This window comes from Sciurus carolinensis, chromosome 4 (assembly GCF_902686445.1).
Source record: "Sciurus carolinensis chromosome 4, mSciCar1.2, whole genome shotgun sequence".
Classification (NCBI taxonomy): Eukaryota; Metazoa; Chordata; class Mammalia; order Rodentia; family Sciuridae; genus Sciurus; species Sciurus carolinensis.
In genome coordinates, this window is record NC_062216.1 from 35,713,742 (window position 1) to 35,731,953 (window position 18,212).

Sequence of the window (18,212 nt, forward strand, 5' to 3'; positions counted from 1 at the left end):
AGACGCAAATTGTTTTTGTCAACACCATCTCATCAGTGGTTAAAATTCACATTAATTAACTTTCCTAAATGGGATAGAATATTTTAAATGTTTTAACCCCATCTTGGAGGATTTTGTGGTAAGAACATATTTTAAGGGGCCTGAGTAAAGAATATAAAATTGAGTAAGAATATAAAATTGTTTTATGGTGTTTAAAGTTATGTCACCGTCATAATCCTTTTATGATGTGGTAATCAGTAATAAAACAGTGCTGTGAGTACCAATTAAGGAACATCAAATCAATGGGTATGCAGCTTGCACGCTGATTTGAACAGTTGCTGATTGGAATAAATGGATTTAATATGTACTTATTTGATGACGGTAGCTTTTCTGTCATCCTAGGAGAACTGGTACATGAATAATCTAAGAATGATACTTACTTACAACTTTAATGAGATACTAATGTGAATCATATTTTAAAGTCCATGTTATAAAGTATTATGAAACACAATGCTAAATAAAAATCTGCCCTCCAAGGATTTTGTGATAACAGCCATAGTGAAAAATATGTCTATATTTTATTATGTACTGATCTGATTGAATTATTATCTTCCGAAGATGGGCCCCTAAGATTTTATTGTTGTAATTAAACCAAGAAACATTTCCTACATTCTAGATTCTGTGTTATTTCCCTGTGTTTACACTATACCCAAGAGTCAATTCAGCAGCCCATTGAAAATACTGTACTATTTAATATGCTTCAACCAAGCACATTGTCGACAGCAGAAACAATGTGAATGGTTCATAAACATACACTCAGCAGGTATGTATACACAGCAAAACCATTTTTATTTTCCCTTGTGAGCTGCTTAATGTATATATAACCAACTTGGTTTGCCTTTGTTTCTTCCCTGTGTTTATGAGAATCAGTTTGACGGTGAGAGGAAAGCAAACTCAGAATTAATCTTATTCCATGTAGACCTTCAAATATCCCAATTCCTCCCCAAAGCAGGCACATATACTCCTTTGACCTCGTTTTTAAATGAGCAGCCTTTGAAACTACTACTCAGCAGATATTTCTTATACAACATTTATACATCAACTGACTGCCTCCGTTCTTTGTTGTTTTTTTAAACTCATTCGTGTTCACTTTTCTTGGTTTTATCCCTAGTTTGACTTTCTTGCCCGCTGGGTTTCTGAACTTTAGGTTTTTAGAACGCATTACTGCAGTTTTTATAAGGCTTCCTTTCGTTTGCTTAAGGTGGTCTTATCTGAGGCTGCACCAACAGTTTAGTATTTCAAATTAGTTTGTATTTTAATCTCACTTCCAGTTTTTTCCCTTAGTTCATCAGTGTTGAACTAAGGATTTCCACTCTTTTTATCTCATTTTTTTCATTCAAGTAAATTCCCTCACCAATCAAAGCACAGATGCTGCTTCGAATCTGCCTTGCACCCGAGCATAGTTCTGCTGCATCTGGGTTGTCAGTGTATCTCATTTGTTAAGAATATGGACTTTGGTGTCCCACTACCTGGTTGGAATTTTCTGGGCCACTTGTCAGCATTTTGATCTTGGGATCATTATTTAATTTCCTCTGCCTCAATTGATTCATTAGTGAATAGGGGAAGATAATAATCGTACCTGTTACTCCATAGGTGGGTCAAATTCAGCAGCTAATTGACATTAAATGCTGAGCATAGTTTTCACACATAATGACAGTCAGTAATTGGAGTTGTTAATGCTACTGTGTATGGTTAGAGTAGATGGATTAGGGTTTGGGGAAGAGGAACAGATAGGTGAAGGACTGGGGAAATGGCATAAATAGTTTATAGGGGAAAGATTTTGTGAATGAGGTCTTGCCTACTTTTGCTTTTTTCTCAAAGGGTAGACTTTCATAGAATTTCTTCAAAAACTGCAAACGCATGTAGGACATACTAAGGTCATCATAATAAGTACATTTGTCACTTTGTATAACAGATGTTAAGACTCTACTATGGGGCTTGGGGCAGAGGTGGCTCATGGTAGAGTGCTTGCCTAGCATGCATGAGGCCCTGGGTTCTATTCTCCAGCACCAATACCCACCTCACACACACACAAAGTCTCTCTTATGAATCAGGCAGTGGAAAAGCCATGATTAGCATCGTGAAACTTGCCAGAGGTGAAGATTTACACGTTGTCACTGAAGTCTGTAAGGTTCATTAAAGCCTTGTATTTTCATGGCATCTCTTAGTTGAAATGAATTGATCGCAGCAAGTTTTCCATTCTTCTCATTTACATGAACCCTAATGCACGTACTCTGAAACTTCATTCATGTGAAGTATTCAGGTGGAAAAAGAAAGACTAAGATAACAGAGGAAATGGAGAGAGGAAGGCTGTTCATAATTTTGATGGATAACAGATGAGGCAACAGCATGTCAATAGAATTTCCAAAACAGTGCTGTTCCTCCTGACCTCTCATGTTAGGATTGAAACATGGCCCAGTAATTCATTCCCTCTGTGAGCCAGCACCCTCCTAAAGGACTTCAGAGCCCAGGCCTAATCCTGAGGGGTGCAGATGGGAGCAAAGCATTCACCTCCACCCACTTTCCTCAAAACACAAACGAAGGCCCTAAAAGAAGTACCTGGAGGAGGAACAGGTTTAAAGGATATGGGACCAAGCCTTTGCTTTGCTGCTATGGAAAGCTTAGGGACCAATTATATAACATATTTTTGAAAAGCCAAGGCTTTCTTCCATACCCCAGATTTTCCTGTGTTTACCCACCTGTTCCCACAAGGAGACCCCAGCCCTCCAGTGCATAGCCTTGAACCCAGAGAAGTTGTTTCATTTGCTGTGTCCCAGGGCTGACTGTGTATCTGAAAGTATTTTAAGAGAAACAATGAAGGCCAGGAATTGGTCACAACCTTTGAGACATTCACCTGCATAATGACATTTAAGGAACCCATGTAGACGACATCTAAAAGATGTATTACCCCATGACTTTGGACAAAGTCGTGTTAGATCAGCAATTTTTTTTAAAATTCTTGTCAAGTTTTATTCCCTTTTAGCTTATGAAAAGCATTATTCTGGCAACTCAACATAATAAAAGTAAGCATCTCACAGGTACCAGGGATACAATTGATAGATGAAGATGATGTTGGAAAAAAAAATTTCTTTATGTAATATATGCCAAAGTCTCAAAGAAAATGAGAGAGCTTAAAGTTACAGATATTAGGAACACTGACCAGGACAACTTTTGATGAATGTTTGCTGTTTTGAGTCTCAGAATTAGAAACTCGAATGTCTTCACAAACATTACAGAAACAAAGGTCCTGCAGGTTATATATTATGCACATTAGTCTCAACAAAGTGGAGTTAATAACATTTCACTAAATAATAATAGCAGCAATTCATAAAGCAGTAACAGGAAAGTTGAGTATTAAATAGGCTCTTCACATAAATAATAAATGCTGGTGAGGATGTGGGGGAAAAGGTTCATTCATACGCTGCTGGTGGGACTGCAGATCGGTGCAACCACTATGGAAAGCAGTATGGAGATTCCTCAGAAAACTTGGAATGGAACCGCCATTTGACCCAGCTATCCCACTCCTAGGTTTACACCCAAAGGATTTAAAATCAGCATACTACAGTGGCACAGCCACATCAATATTTATAGCAGCTCAACACAACAGCTAAACTATGGAACCAACTGAGGTGCCCTTCAACAGATGAATGGCACATATACACAATGGAATATTAACCTTAAAGAAGAATGAACTTATGGCATTTGCTGATAAATGGATGGAACTAGGGAATATTATGCTAAGTGAAACAAGCCAATCCCAAAAAACCAAAGGCTGAATGTTTTCTCTGATATTCAGGTACTAATTCACAATAGGCAGGGAAATAGAGGTGTTTTGGACTAGACAGAGGGGAGTTAAGGGAGGGGAGGGGGCATGGGGGTAGGAATGATAGTAGAATGAATCCGACATTATGACCCTATGTGCATATATTATTACATGACCTGCGTAACTCTACATCACGATAACCAGACGAATAAGAAGTTATACTCCATTTATGTATGACATGTCAAAATGCATTCTACTGTCATGTATAACTAATTAGAACAAATTAAAAAATTTAAAAGTAAATAAATAGGCTTTTCATAATTCACAAAGATTTGGCCCTTAAAATGAAAATCATCAAGTGACATTAAAAGTCAAGAAAATTGTCAGGGTTGCTCTGGAACTAGAAAGCACCAAATAGAACATCAAAATAAATGCTTTGAATTTGGGTTTAGGTAATGCCTCTGAATGGGTTATTATTATTTTATTTGTTCTTTTTAGTAACATATGACAGTAGAGTTTATTTTAACATATTTATACAAACATGGAGTACATCTTATTCTAATTAGGATCCTAGTCTTGTGGTTGTACATGATGTGGAGATTCACTGTGGTGTATTCAGATATGTGCCTAGGAAAGTTATGTCAGAATCATTACACTGTCTTTCATATTTCAGTTCCCCTTCCCTTCCCTTCATTCTCCTTTGTCTGATCTACTGAATATCTATTCTTTCCCTCTCCCCACCCCCCCTTGTTGTATTAGCATCCACATAGTACAGAGAACTTTCAACCTTTGGATTTTTGTGATTGGCTTATCCCACTTAGCATTATAGTCTCCAGATACATCCATTTACCGGCAAAAGTCATAAAACCATTCTTTTTCATAGCTACATAATATTCTATTCTATTGTGTGTATTTACCTCATTTTCTTTATTCGTTCATCTGTTGAAGGGCACCTAGGTTGGTTCCATAGTTTGGCTATTGTGAATTGAGCTGCTATAAACATTGATGTGACTGTGTCACTGTAGTATACTGATTTTAAGTCCTTTGAGTATATACCAAGGTGTGGAAGATCAGCAATGATCATGTGCACTTCTGAGCCCCTTTCTTCATTTTTTTTTTTACTGGAAAAAGAAATAATTATTTCTAAATCTCCAAGAGAAGGTATCATGATAGAGTGGTAAGAGCAAGTGCTGGAGCCAGACAGCTCTGATTACTAGCTTATGACCTTGCTCAAATTACCTAATCTTGCCTCTTTTCCTTTTACTCATCTGCATTAACTATCTCAGTTGTATTTGCATCACAAAGTTGTGGTGAAAATTAAATGAGAGAACAATATAAAGTGCTAGACCAGCTGGACAGGTGGCACATGTTTGTATTCTTGGCAACTCAGGAGACTGAGGCAGAAGGATCTCAAGTTGGAGGCCAGCTTCAACAAATTAATGAAACCCTGTCTCAAAAATTTAAAAAAATTATTTTTTATGAATATAATAGCATTTTATTAATGTGATATTGCCCTATACATATACTCACTTCCCAAAGCATTTTCCCATGTATTATCTTATTTAATCCTAAGGAATCTGTGGCAGCTGCTGTTGTTGTTATAGTGTGGCCAGAACTTAAAACTGGCCTTTATTTTTTTTATTAAAATATTTTTTATTTTTACAGACACATTCTGATTCATTATACACAAATGGGGTACAACTTTTCATTTCTATGTTTGTACGCAATGTATATTCATGCCATTCATGTAATCATACATATATATAGGGAAATACTGTCTGTTTCATTCTACTGTTTTTCCATTCCCACCCCCTCCCACCCCTTTTTCCTCTACACCATCCAAAGTTCCTTCATTCTTCTCTTCCCCCTGCCACCCACCATAATTATATATTGTCATACACTTATCAGAGAAAACATTCGACCTTTGGTTTTTTGGGCTTGGCCCATTTCACTTAGCATGATATTTTACAACTTCATCCATTTACTAGCAAATGCCATAATTTTATTCTTCTTTATGACTGAGTAATATTCCATTGTGTATATATACCACAGTTTCTTTATCCATTCATCAATTGAAGGGCATCTAGTTTGGTTCCATAATCTAGCTATTGTGAATTGAGCAGCTATGAACATTGATGTGGCTGCATCTTTGTAGTATGCCGATTTTAAGTCCTTTGGGTATAAACCGAGGAGTGGGATAGCTGGGTCAAATGGTGGGTCCATTCCAAGGTTTCTGAGGAATCTCCATACTGCTTTCCAGAGCGACTGTACCAATTTGCAACTCCACCAGCAATGTGTGAGTGTGCCTTTTTCCCCACATCCACGCCAACACTTATTATTGTTTGTGTTCTTGATATAGCCATTCTAATTGGAGTTAGATGAAATCTTAGGGTAGTTTTAATTTGCATTTCTCTAATCACTAAGGATGATGAGCACTTTTTCATATATTTGTTGATCACCAAATATCTTCTGTATATCTTCTGTGAAGTGTCTCCCCATTTCCTTAGCCCATGTATTGTTTGGGTTCTTTGTATTTGGGTATAAAGTTTTTTAAGTTCTTTATAAAAAATTATTAAGAGGACTTGGGTATAGCACAGTGGTAAAGTGCACCTGGGTTCAATCCCTAGTACCAACAATAAAATAAACCATAGTATCTGACACAAAGTGTGCCTTTATTATTGTCTTCAGGGAACAAGGCAGGGATCAGAGTACTTCACCAGTGATCATTCTGAACCTAATTTGAACTTGGAGAAAGAGACATAGCTAGGAATCACTAATACATCACTCAAGTGTATTAGTACCTGACAATCTGTAAGTTATATCAAACCAGGCTCAAAGAAGAGCTGAAATTCTCTGCATCATTTGTATCTGTGAGCATGTGTGCATTTGCAGGGGGTGGGGGGAGAATCCATAACTTTCCTCAGTTTTCTCAAATATGAGACCCCCAAAAAAGATTAAGAATTATCATCTTGCAGGAAATAAAGTAATGGATCTTCTTCAAAGATAAGTAATTAAAATGCCAAGGAAAGTATGTTGTGAATACATTTTACCTGAGAGTATTTTTTAAGGACTCCATATTATGTATTTAGCACCCATTTTTATGAGCTTTACTTTATAAAACAAATTTAAAACTTAGTAGATCTAACAGGTATGACTTTTTCCTAGTGTCACAATATACTCATTAGTTTTCAAAGCAGTTTTTCTGCAAGTTAATGTGCATTTAAGCAATTGTTAGGTGTATTAATTTTTAAATATATGGTATTATTTTTATGGTTATTGTTCCTAATGGCTTCTTACAACATGCCTGTGTTTTTCTGATTATTTCCTGTAGTAGCTTCTATAATGATGTTTTTATTGTTGCAATTATTACTTTTAATAATTATGTGAACCTCATACATTGACATCTCCTTTTAACTTCTTCATTATTTAAAACCAGGCTTTTGTGGTATTATTAGAAATTTTATTCTTCAACACCAAAATACAGGTTGTCGTTTTTCCCTTTTCCCTCTTAGTTTTAAGCTGAAACAATGATTCTCTGTGATATAAAATGCAAATGATAAATCTTGGTATGTTTTTCTCAGCACAGATAGTTTTATTATGATTGGTTTTTAGCTTTTTGTGAAACTTGTGTTTAATATTTAAAATGTTTTATTAATTTCAACATATTGTAATTTTATTTTTTTGACTTGCTGTAAATTTAAATGTATTTTCTAATTTCAGCTCCTCTTTCAGTATTCTCCTGACCCAATGACACACTTACCTTGACCTGTAAATTCATCTGTTGTTTTGCATAATATATTTTTTGCTAAAATAATGAGTTTGGCTGATTAGAAATGACTCAGTCCTCCTCTAAAACTACTAATCCAGATCAGAATTAAATTGTGTTATTTTAGTTGCATTATCTGAAGTGGTCCTGATATAAAAGCAAAAGCAGTGTTATCAATTTTTATAAAGCAAGAATTTTTATAAACTAAGATACTACCCTATCTGAATCAAACACTCCAGAATTTTTGATGTCACTTTATGTTTAGGTCATTAAATGAACTACTATAGGGTTCTGCTAGATTATGTAATAATCTACAAGAAATTATTCTAGCATTATGCAGTACTACATTTTTATCTTAATGTTTGAAAGATCATCTTTACCAAGTTATCATGGCAGAGTAGGACCTAACAGTATTTATTCCTTCACCTTAATTTCCCTTATAATATATTGCCAATTAGCCATAAACATGCTTACTTTTAAAGGCAATTCAGAAACCTCTAATGGAATCCTGTGGCAAAGGGAAGAACACTTTTATATACACTGTACAGATGTGTCAAAGCCATTTATGACTTTGTTTACGCACATGACACAACTACCAGACCTGAGTGTCTCATCTGAAAGTTACAGTGTAAATCATTCTGTTAAGAGTTCTCCTACCACTTGCATGTCAGTAAATGAAAAATAATCAACATAAGCATCTTTGAAAAGCAATTTAAGATCATTAAAAATGTATGAATCTTGACAAAGCAAGAAGATTTGAGGCTTATTAAGAATATATTAGGTCTCTACAGTGAGTGAAGGGAGAGAGGCATTTATATCCCTGTCAAGAGAAAAGGTGTAGTCTCATTGTAACCTAAGGAAAGACAAACGGACAGGGCAGGCGAGACACAGTGGAAGACTCAGTCTTAATCCTGACTGTTCCTACAAATCTTAGAAAAGAAACAGAACCTGCTTTAGGATGATTCCTGAAAAGAAACAGAATCTTAGAACACTCCCTGTTTCCTAATGGACTACATATGTGATACTTCCTGTCAGTCTGGACTGCAGCCAAGGGCTACTGCAGAATCAGAACTTAGATGTGCCTTGCAATAGAATGTAAATATATATTCCATGAGCTCAAGGATTCTTAATCTTTATCTTTTTTTTCTTTTTTCTTATTAACTATTAAAGTTAAATATTCATAGATCTCATAGTTGTACATTTCCAAAATTCTCTAGTAATAAAGACTGATTCCATTTGTTTCTACTTAGCTCTAATCTTGAACGAGGTCCAAGCGGAGTAAAGAATGGTAGTGTTAGTTTACCTGGATAATCTTCTCAAAAGTGCTGAGTATTTCCTGGAATCATGACTACATTTACTAAAATGTGAATATATTGCATTTTTAGAAGATATGAAATGCCTCTCTGTCGTGTGATGTCTTATGTCAGCTGCAGCGACTCGATTTGCATGTAAATTCTGAAAATTTCCTTGTCCCATGTGACACTTCTGAAATGTCTGTCTGTTCTTTTTTCCTTTTTAATTTCCCAAGCTCACTATTTGGATAAGATAGTTAAAGGTACTGTATACTTGCTCTTTGTCGACATATCTACATATATATCTATATATAACCATGTATCAGATTGCACTAGGTGTGACCAAAGACTGTTTTCCATGCACATTTTTGTAAATTATAAATCAGGCTTACATTACATGAAATGCCTTGAATTTAAAGTATCGAGACTTAAATGTCTGTGTCTCATTTTTATAATTTTGGGTTATCACAGATTTCATTCCTATGTAAAAGCATTAGTTTTTCACTAGAACCCCAAACTGAAGATTATAGTACATTTGCTGTTTTTTGTTTATTTTATTTTATTTTATTTTACTTTAAGATCTTCATTGTTGGCAATTCAGCTAATGGGCTTTAAATTCTAAATTAAAGAAACATAAATACTCTTTTATCACAGAATAAGAAATTGTCAATCTAAAGAAGATTCTGGTTAATATATGTTGAGAGAAATCTCATTGATCCTCATATGGAAACTTCTTTGACTTCAGTGTTTCAAAATATATGTGATATCATAATTTTATGTTTTGTTATTTTTCAAGACTACAAAATATTGTGCAGTCTCTTAAATCAAAACTGATCCCATTGCTCAGCAGAAAACAGCAGATCCTCATGTCTTCAGTTCTTGTAGAAACAGGTGGAGAATTTTTTTTTCAGAAGAGAAAATTCCCTTCCCCTTTCTCCTTAAATTGCCTATTTTCTATTCCTTGTTTGTGCTTTTCATTAGAATATGAAAATATTCATGGCAATATCCAGGCTTTCATATAATAACTTCTGTGTGCATGCAATCAGCTGCTGCACCTCTTTGTCAGTGGGGCAATTATATCTTTCTTTTTCATTAAAAACAAAATATATCCATAAAGAAAATTCACTTTTTACCTATTGAATAATCCATAAATACAGATAGTAATTGTCTGAAAGAAAAGAAGCAGCAAAATTAATCTTATCCTGACCTGATGGTATCCCTAAGTAAAATTTCGTTACACTCTGCCTTGAGAGGCTTGTCAAAATATTCTTCTCTCTGTTAACCCTGAAGAGACAGAATATCTCTTTGAGATATTTTCTTCTCAAGTTCCGCAGTGGAGGAGGGGAAACCAATTCTTGAGTAATACTTTTAATGCAGATTTAAAATAAACATCTTTAAACAGATGGTTCCTTTAAATTTTGTCACCAAAACAAGAGGAGCATTCTAATGATAAGAAGCTGTATAAAAACCCCAACTGCTAAAGCAAGTATTTGTATTAATATATATTTTATTCCAAATTATAAATAACTCTGTCCAAAGAGATCAAATTAATAGCCAGCTCTTCTTAGGCTTTTAGAGCATTTATATCCTTGCTTCTGTCAGTGTCATGTCACTCATAAATAAGAATTCCAGAATCTATCTAAGTGTCATCCTCATAAACTGATCATGTTGGCTGCATGCCAGATATCATCAGTAGGAAGTGGCAACAATTGTTTTTTTTTTATTTTTTTAATGTCATGTTAGACTGAAACAATTATAGATTTTGGATATATTAAATTATTTTAATTGTTTCCCAAATTTTCCCTCCTTGCCCATAAAAGCAGACAAGATAGGATATAAAGGTAAAAGCATAAAAGCCTTAGGGAGATTGTCACAAAATATCACTCTTCGCTATCTGTCTTGAAGCACGTCACTACCGTGTTTTTGTTCAGTCTATCAATGTTTTATTGTGGTCCTTATGGTATTTCATTTTGTCCGTCCTAAGTAATCAAATATGCACAGCTATTACATTTAGTTGGAAATCCTGTCGGTCCTGTCCCATCCGTATGCAGCCTGAATCCTAATGTTTGTTAGAATAGATGCTAAGCTGCTTCACTATTTCCTGGGCTTTGCTTATTCTGTGAAAAGGAATGTACTCTGGGCATAAAGTATAGTCATTAATACTGGCCTATACTTTGTGCAATTATTTAATGCACTGTAATTTCACATGAATATTCGGCAACTCCAAGGCCAGATAAAATTAATGTTCTCTTTTTAACATCATTCATAAACTCATCCCCACTTTCATGCTCTTGAATTTAGAGGGAATTTTTTAAAGCAACAAGGTGCTTTAAGAAGTCCTGTCCTAAGCAGTAACCAGTAATGTTTACAACAGATGAAAAATCTAGACAAGGGATTCTGAAATTATTTTCTCGAGGTGCTTTTATACACCATATGATATACCTTGTTGCTTTGCTAATGGGAAAAAATAAATTAAGTTAATTTTGTCTGGCCTGCTGGTATTTAGTGGATCCTTGCATATATTTCTGTCCTGCACAGGTAAGTGGTGTCTCAAGGGTCAGGCCAATCAAAGATGCCACTTGGATAAGAATTAGATTCCTTAGATAATGTTGCTGTTTCTATCCATGTGCAATTACAGTATTTGTGCTGTTTATAAAGGCCTGTTCCCACTAAGTGTCCCGTATCTGTTTATTTTAGTTGCACAATCTTTCAATACTCAAATCACTGGTGTTTTCCTTCTTTGTCTCGACAGAGGGTTGTCCTGGCCTGTGCAACAGCAATGGGAGATGTACACTGGACCAAAACGGCTGGCATTGTGTTTGCCAGCCAGGGTGGAGAGGAGCAGGCTGTGATGTAGCCATGGAGACTCTCTGCACAGATAGCAAGGACAATGAAGGAGGTAAGAAATGCTGAGCATGAAAAGGAGTATGTGCCAGAGCACAGGTTCATAAGTTACAGTGAGTCCAGAGTTATCTGTTGCCAAAAAAAAAAAAATCTGATCCCCATAGATTAGATTGATTGAAAAAATGTATGAGTGCTGATGGAATGATTTTGCTCTCTATTTTTCCTGAAACAAATGTGAGATGATTATCGTTCAGGGAAAAGACAAGGTAACCAAGCTACTGTATAATGTCCATTGTTCTCTGTTCCTTTTTCTGATCCCCAGGTGACTATCCTCCTCAACTCTAGTATTTAGGGCTCTGTGAGTTGGGAATTCTAAAGCAGTATTTTAATAACTAAACATTCCAAAAGATGCAAGGCATTTCCCAAGCCCTCTTGAAAGTCATAGATGGAAAGAATAAAACAGTGACAGGGACAGTCCCCTTGGAGCTGCACTGCAGTGGCTTTTTATCCTTAACTCTACGCTGTTAAAAAGACTGTGCTGTTCCACCCAATTTGAGCCCTGGGCTAAAAATAATTATCCTCCCCTTTAAGTACATCCCCCTATGCAATTGTATTTTAATTTCAGAAACCAGAGAATGAGAATTGGTGGTGGAAAAATTGCCCCGACAGGTGTTCAGTTGTGACATACCTTGACACAACTTGCTCTCTGGGCCTCTGTGGTCACCTACTCTGTGACTCAGATGTGTTTCCCTCCCCTCTCCTCCACTTCCCTGTTTTCTTTGGAAGGCCCACATGGACAGGAGTATAGGCTAGAGAGTGCAAGTTTTGGAGGCAGACAGATCTTCACTCTACCATTTGATGATTATGTGACCTTAGACAAGATTCATAATCTCTTTAAACCTCCATTGCTTTATCTATAAAATAGGAATAAGAGTTTTTGAAAGGGTTAAAAAAATGTATGCAAAGAACATGACATACTATTGGACCCAGCATGCTATAGGGTGCCACCGATATTGTTCAGTTTCTCTTTTGCTTTCAAACTGCTCATCTTGATGAACTGGAATCTGTAGAAGATTGTCAGAGAAGATTGAACTGCCTTTTCCCATCTACATGTGGAGTGGGCTTAACTGCTGCTCTCTAGGAGGCACAGTAACCAGAACCAAAACCTGCCTCCCCCCACCCAACTCACATCCCCGCTCACACCCTCCCCAGGCCTGCAGCCCTCTCCAACCAAAAACCATGTCTCTTATCTTCCTGACAAGGAGCTATAGTTCTCCCCTTCACTTTCTAGCATCCTGCTTGCCATCTTCCTTGTATTCTTTTACTTGGACTATCAAGACTTGAGACCCTAATTCCACACACAAGCCTCCTTGCCCCAGCTGAATTTAAACAGTCTCTATCCCTCACAGCTTTTCCCTGCTAATAATATCTCATTGCCTGAGCTCCTCCTAACCACGTGCTATAGAAATGGCAGCATTAATCCTCTCAGAGCCACAGCCCAGATGGCAACCTTCCTGGTTGCTTTCCTCCAAAGAGCCCCTACCCCATTGTTTCTATTGCCTGGGGAGGAAGAAAGCAACTCTTTCTCCTTGATCCTGTATTTCAGATTTTGTCTTCTAAAAAGAGATTATATTGAGGAGGTTCCACATTCTCTCAGAGGGAAGCAAACTACAGGGCCAAGTCTGCAGAGACCCGGCAGAGTAATTTAGGGGCTAATCAACTCTTTAGTATTGTTATCAGCCAAGGAGGCTTTTACTTTTCCTCAAAATTTATCAACTGTGAATTGGCCTCATTCCCCTTTGTTTATTCTTATTAGCATGAAACTATGCTATCTCTAGGCTTCCCTCTCTAAGGGGAAATCTGAGCTGATAGAAGACCTCCTGTGGATTCTCTACTTATCTCACATAATTTGTATGCCTGTCCCTAACCTAATTTTGTTGATCTTCTAAGAAGGAATCTTAGTGTCAGACTCTACATCATGAGATTGTAAACTGGGTGCCCTATAACCCAAGCTAGAGGGTTATTTGAACTTATGCACGGGTCATGTGCATAGAAACAATATTTTCCACATCAAAATTGAGACATATAATCTGGCAATCAAGGATAACCTGATATGAGAACAATAGAACACCAGGCTTAAAAGTAGGACAGTACTGTAATTCTAGAACCAAAGATGACCACAGTGATATGGAGCCATTATCTAAACTATATTTATTGTCAAAATGGTGAATTAGCCAGAAAGTAACTAAGTCACTTGATTTAGCATATTAAATAACTAAGAAGGAGGAGAAGATGAAGAGGATGATTTGGCCCTAGTCATGAATTAAACATTTTATATAAATTGCTACTATACTGTCATTTAAGCAACTTTATAGAACACAATCCTCATAAAAGAAAGAGTAGTTTACCATTCCCAGAAGTGCAGTTGATAATATAAAAAAAATTTAGAATAGACAGCTCCATATAGGGCAATAGTTAAATATCTTCTGAGACCAGGCCTCTTCCTTAACTTCAAAATATACTTTCCTTTTCCCAGTCAAATGTGCCCCACCATCAATTGTCTAATTCTAAAGATCCTCAAAATCTAGATCTCACTAAATAGGTGTCTCTCTTTGCCTCTATGGATCTCCTCTCCTGCTTGGTCTCTCTACAAGCCTTAAGGGACAGCAGTCTTAGAAGGGAACCCTTCATGAGGAGGAGGCGTAATCGATTTCTAATAAAACAGATGGAGGCCGTTCATCTTTAACCACTCTTTCAACACCTGTACATTGACAAAAAGTAAACCTGCTGCCTTATTTCTTTAAGATTCAAACAAGCAGGTGTTATGTACACCAGGTAATGTAGCTCTTCAGAACTAAGGGTGATATTTTACCCACCCATACAAGGTCCCTGAAAAAATCTCCACTTGATGGAATTGGCAGTCGATCTGCTTCTCAAATACAGCTCCAGGTATCGAACAGAGACTGCTGGAGCAGATCATTTGAACAGCAGCAGGTGATGGAATAGCAGACTTTTTAATCATATAGTGGAAGTTAGAAACAGATGGGCATTGGAGCAGAGAATGTGGATAACATCTCCAAATGGTAGCAACTCATTCCTATCCTGTCCTGACTGAGCAAGCTTTCAGCACAAATGATCAACAGCAACAGCACATGCCTAGACTTGGCCTGTCTGTATTTCTTTTTCAATTTTAACTCTAACCTGTGAAATCAATTCCCCTCTACATTGAGCCATTTCTTATTCATATCCCAAGACTCACTCTGATCTTGATGTTGCTAAGGTCGGGGCAAAGAAAGGCAGAGAGGCAGGAGCTGGCCACTGTTACGGGATGGGTGATCTGGAATTGGGTAGAAGACCAGGACCCTGTACTGCTGCTCTCTTTAGTTCCATGAGAATCTTTCAGTGGGCCACCTGATGGAGATCCATTCTGTCTCAGTGTGCTCTACCTCACGCTTCCAAGAAAATCTTTTCTATTCTTAAGATTCTGTACTGTCATTCTTACCAGAAATGTCTCTGGTTGCACATGAGAGAAATCAAACTCAAATGATTCTACCCTTTAAAAATGCATTAGTTTGTATAACAGAAAAAAAATCAGACACAGCTGCATCCAGGTGTTTGAATAATGATACCACAACCCTGGGTATTATTCATCTGTTAACTCTGGGGTTTTTTTCTATGTTGGAACCCACTCTCAAGCCAACTGTTCCCCAAAATGGCCACCACAAACTCTGAGTTTACATTCCACTAGCAAATACCTCAGCACAAAGTTTTTCTAACATTTTTCTAAGTTTCTGTGAGGCCTTGGCCTGGTACTGAGCCTCGCTGTTTTAATCAGTCTTTGTCACTGCTGTGACAAAAAGATCTGAGAACAGTTTTAGAGGAGGAAAAGTTTATTTTGGGGCTTACAGTTTCAGAGGTCTCATCCATAGACAGACAGCCTTAGGGCTCCATTCCTTAGAACTGGAGGTTAGGCAGAACATCATGGTGGAAGAGGGAAGTGACTCACAAGATGAGGCAGCAGAGAGATTCCACTCACGAGGTACAAAATATATACCCCAAAGGCACACCTCCTCCAGCCACACCCTACCCACCTTCAGTTACCACTCAGTTAATCCTGTCAAGGAATTAATTTACTGGTTGAGTTAAGGCTCTTGTAACACAATCATTTCTCCTCTAAACTTCTTGCACTGTCTCACACATGAACTTTTAGGGGATAGTTCACATCCAAACCATAACACTCATGATCTGAATTAGGTCACCTGCCCAAAGGAAAATTGAATTGCTGTCCCCAGAAGGGATATGGATGCTGGGTACACAGAAAAACAGATTCTACTCCAGAACTATAATTAGCTCTTCATGGCATTTAGCCTTAGTATAATCAGAGAATATACTTTAGTAACTTTTTCCATGTAGCACAGACTATTAATTTCAGAATAGAAAAGTTTCTGTTTTTTATCTTCTCCCTTTCCCCCAAATTTATAGTCTTTTCACTTGATAGCAAAAAAATCAGTGCTGAAATTCTGACATCCTTTCCTAATTCAAGGTTGGCAAAACAGTTGTCTAGTTCTGTCTCTATACCTTTATAAGCATCATTGTTTTTACAATCTTCTTACTAAGAATCTCATTCAACAGGGGATTTCTTGACTCCATGAGCTGCCACCGCAAGCTGCAGACTATAGAAATGGACACTACACAGCACCTCTTTAGACGCTTCCCATTACAGACATCACCCCTAGCTAGTGGTCCCACTATGCAGTCATCAAAAATACAATTTGTCAAAGATAATTGTTTTCAAAAATTGAAATGAGTCCCCAAAATGCACCATCTTTGGCAGTTGTTACTGTGTTCCCATCTTTCTTCTCATGAAGAAGATCTAGTCAAACTTTCCTTTGTAATCCTGTTTCCCTTTCTGGTTCTCCATTGGATAGGTTCCCTATGGGGACCTCAGGCAGGGGATGCAGGGCCTATCCTGGAGATTGGATGGTTGAGGCATGAGAATGACTTTAAAAGACTTCTATGAAACTTTGTTCAAGAATGGTGGAATGCCAATACGTCACTCCTGCCAGAATAATTCATCTTATTTTAAGAAAATAGAGTTATTTCTTGTTCTTCAGAATTACTTTGTGGGGTGTATATCAGGAAAATTTACCTTCAACAGGCATATTTAAAAAAATTCTAGGGGCTGGTAATGGGAGACGAGATTGCAATTCAAATGGTTATGTAGAAATTAGAAAGAGAAATGATAGATTATTAAATAGAAATAAAAATAAAAATGAAAAGTTCAAACTCTAAGAAAAATGTGCTAGAGGTAAAACAAAGAAACAAAAAGGGGCAAAAAATGTATGAAATTTTCATATAAGCAGCAAAATAAGTATTATGGATGCAGGTGGTCTAAGGATGGAGATTACCAAATAAAAATAAGGAAATGTTTGGAATAGATGAAAAAATTTGAGCAGGAGGATAAGATAAGAAACTATTGTGTTATCCAGAACCAAATATAAAAGTTAAGTAAATAAAATGGCAGATAATAGCACTGGGAAGGGAGAAGAAATAGTTGATTGAAAAAAAAAAAAAAAGAAAAAGAGAAAGTAATTTGCAAGAGACCCTAAGTATGTTCCTAAAAGCTTCCAGGTGTTTATCAGAATCTCAGACATTAAAATATATTATCCTGGTAGATGATGACTGTTATGCATTGGGGGGAATTCCTATTAGTTTGGAAGACTACTAGATCCTACTTTAGGGGAGAGATTCGAAACCCTTTTGCTATCCACAGAATTTTTAGAGCACAGTAAATCCCATTCTGGAAAAAAAGAAAGCCAGCTTGAGCTCTTAGAAGCAAAAGCTTCCAGTAGTTTCCTTGTAGGACATAAGGAACATAAGGTTTCACCAGTATATTTTAATGAGTTTCCGAAGGAGAGAAAAATCAGAGCCACACAGATTGGAACTAAAAGTCTCTCCTGTATTTTATACCCATTAGCTGCCACCTCAAGCTGCAGATTGTAGAAATGGACACTTCATAGCACCTCTTTAGACGTCTCCCATTACAGGCGTCTCCAGGTTAAGAACCCCTGTATTAATGGCAAGGGGTTTTCTTAGACACAGCACATTCATGTTGCATTCTCATTGGTGTAAGAGCTTCACACTGTTGACAGCTCGATGGGCATCTTCTATTCCCCCTTCACTGAATTTATATGCACATTTGTGCTTTTTAAATTAAATGGAATAAGTACCATTATAAATTTGATTCTTCCAAATAGTACATCTTAGAGATTTTTTTCATGCCAATACATATAGGCCTATCTCACTCTTCACAACAAAAACATGAATGTACTAATTAATTTTACCACTACTACAATAATAACAATTAAGTCATTTCTATTTTGTTGTTGTTGTTGTTGTTACTAGCATATAGGCAAATGTGCAGTGAATTTTGGTGTGTGTCTGCGTATTTTATCTTTGTGTAAATGAACAAATATTCTTTAGGACATTCTCTTAGAAGTGAAATCTC

General features: G+C 36.7%; 1 protein-coding gene across 5 annotated transcripts in view; it reads left to right on the top strand.

Moving 5' to 3' along the window:
- The window catches only part of Tenm3 (teneurin transmembrane protein 3), a 453,046-nt gene that overhangs the window by 359,434 nt on the left and 75,400 nt on the right, over window positions 1-18,212 (top strand). For 3 of the 5 annotated variants that reach the window (XM_047548916.1, XM_047548917.1, XM_047548915.1), the window contains exons 11-13: window positions 9,097-9,123; window positions 10,684-10,701; window positions 11,613-11,759. In XM_047548916.1, coding sequence (XP_047404872.1) covers window positions 9,097-9,123; window positions 10,684-10,701; window positions 11,613-11,759 — 192 coding nt within the window. The remainder of the gene's footprint in view (window positions 1-9,096; window positions 9,124-10,683; window positions 10,702-11,612; window positions 11,760-18,212) is intronic. The other 2 variants (XM_047548919.1, XM_047548918.1) reach the window with 1 other exon arrangement.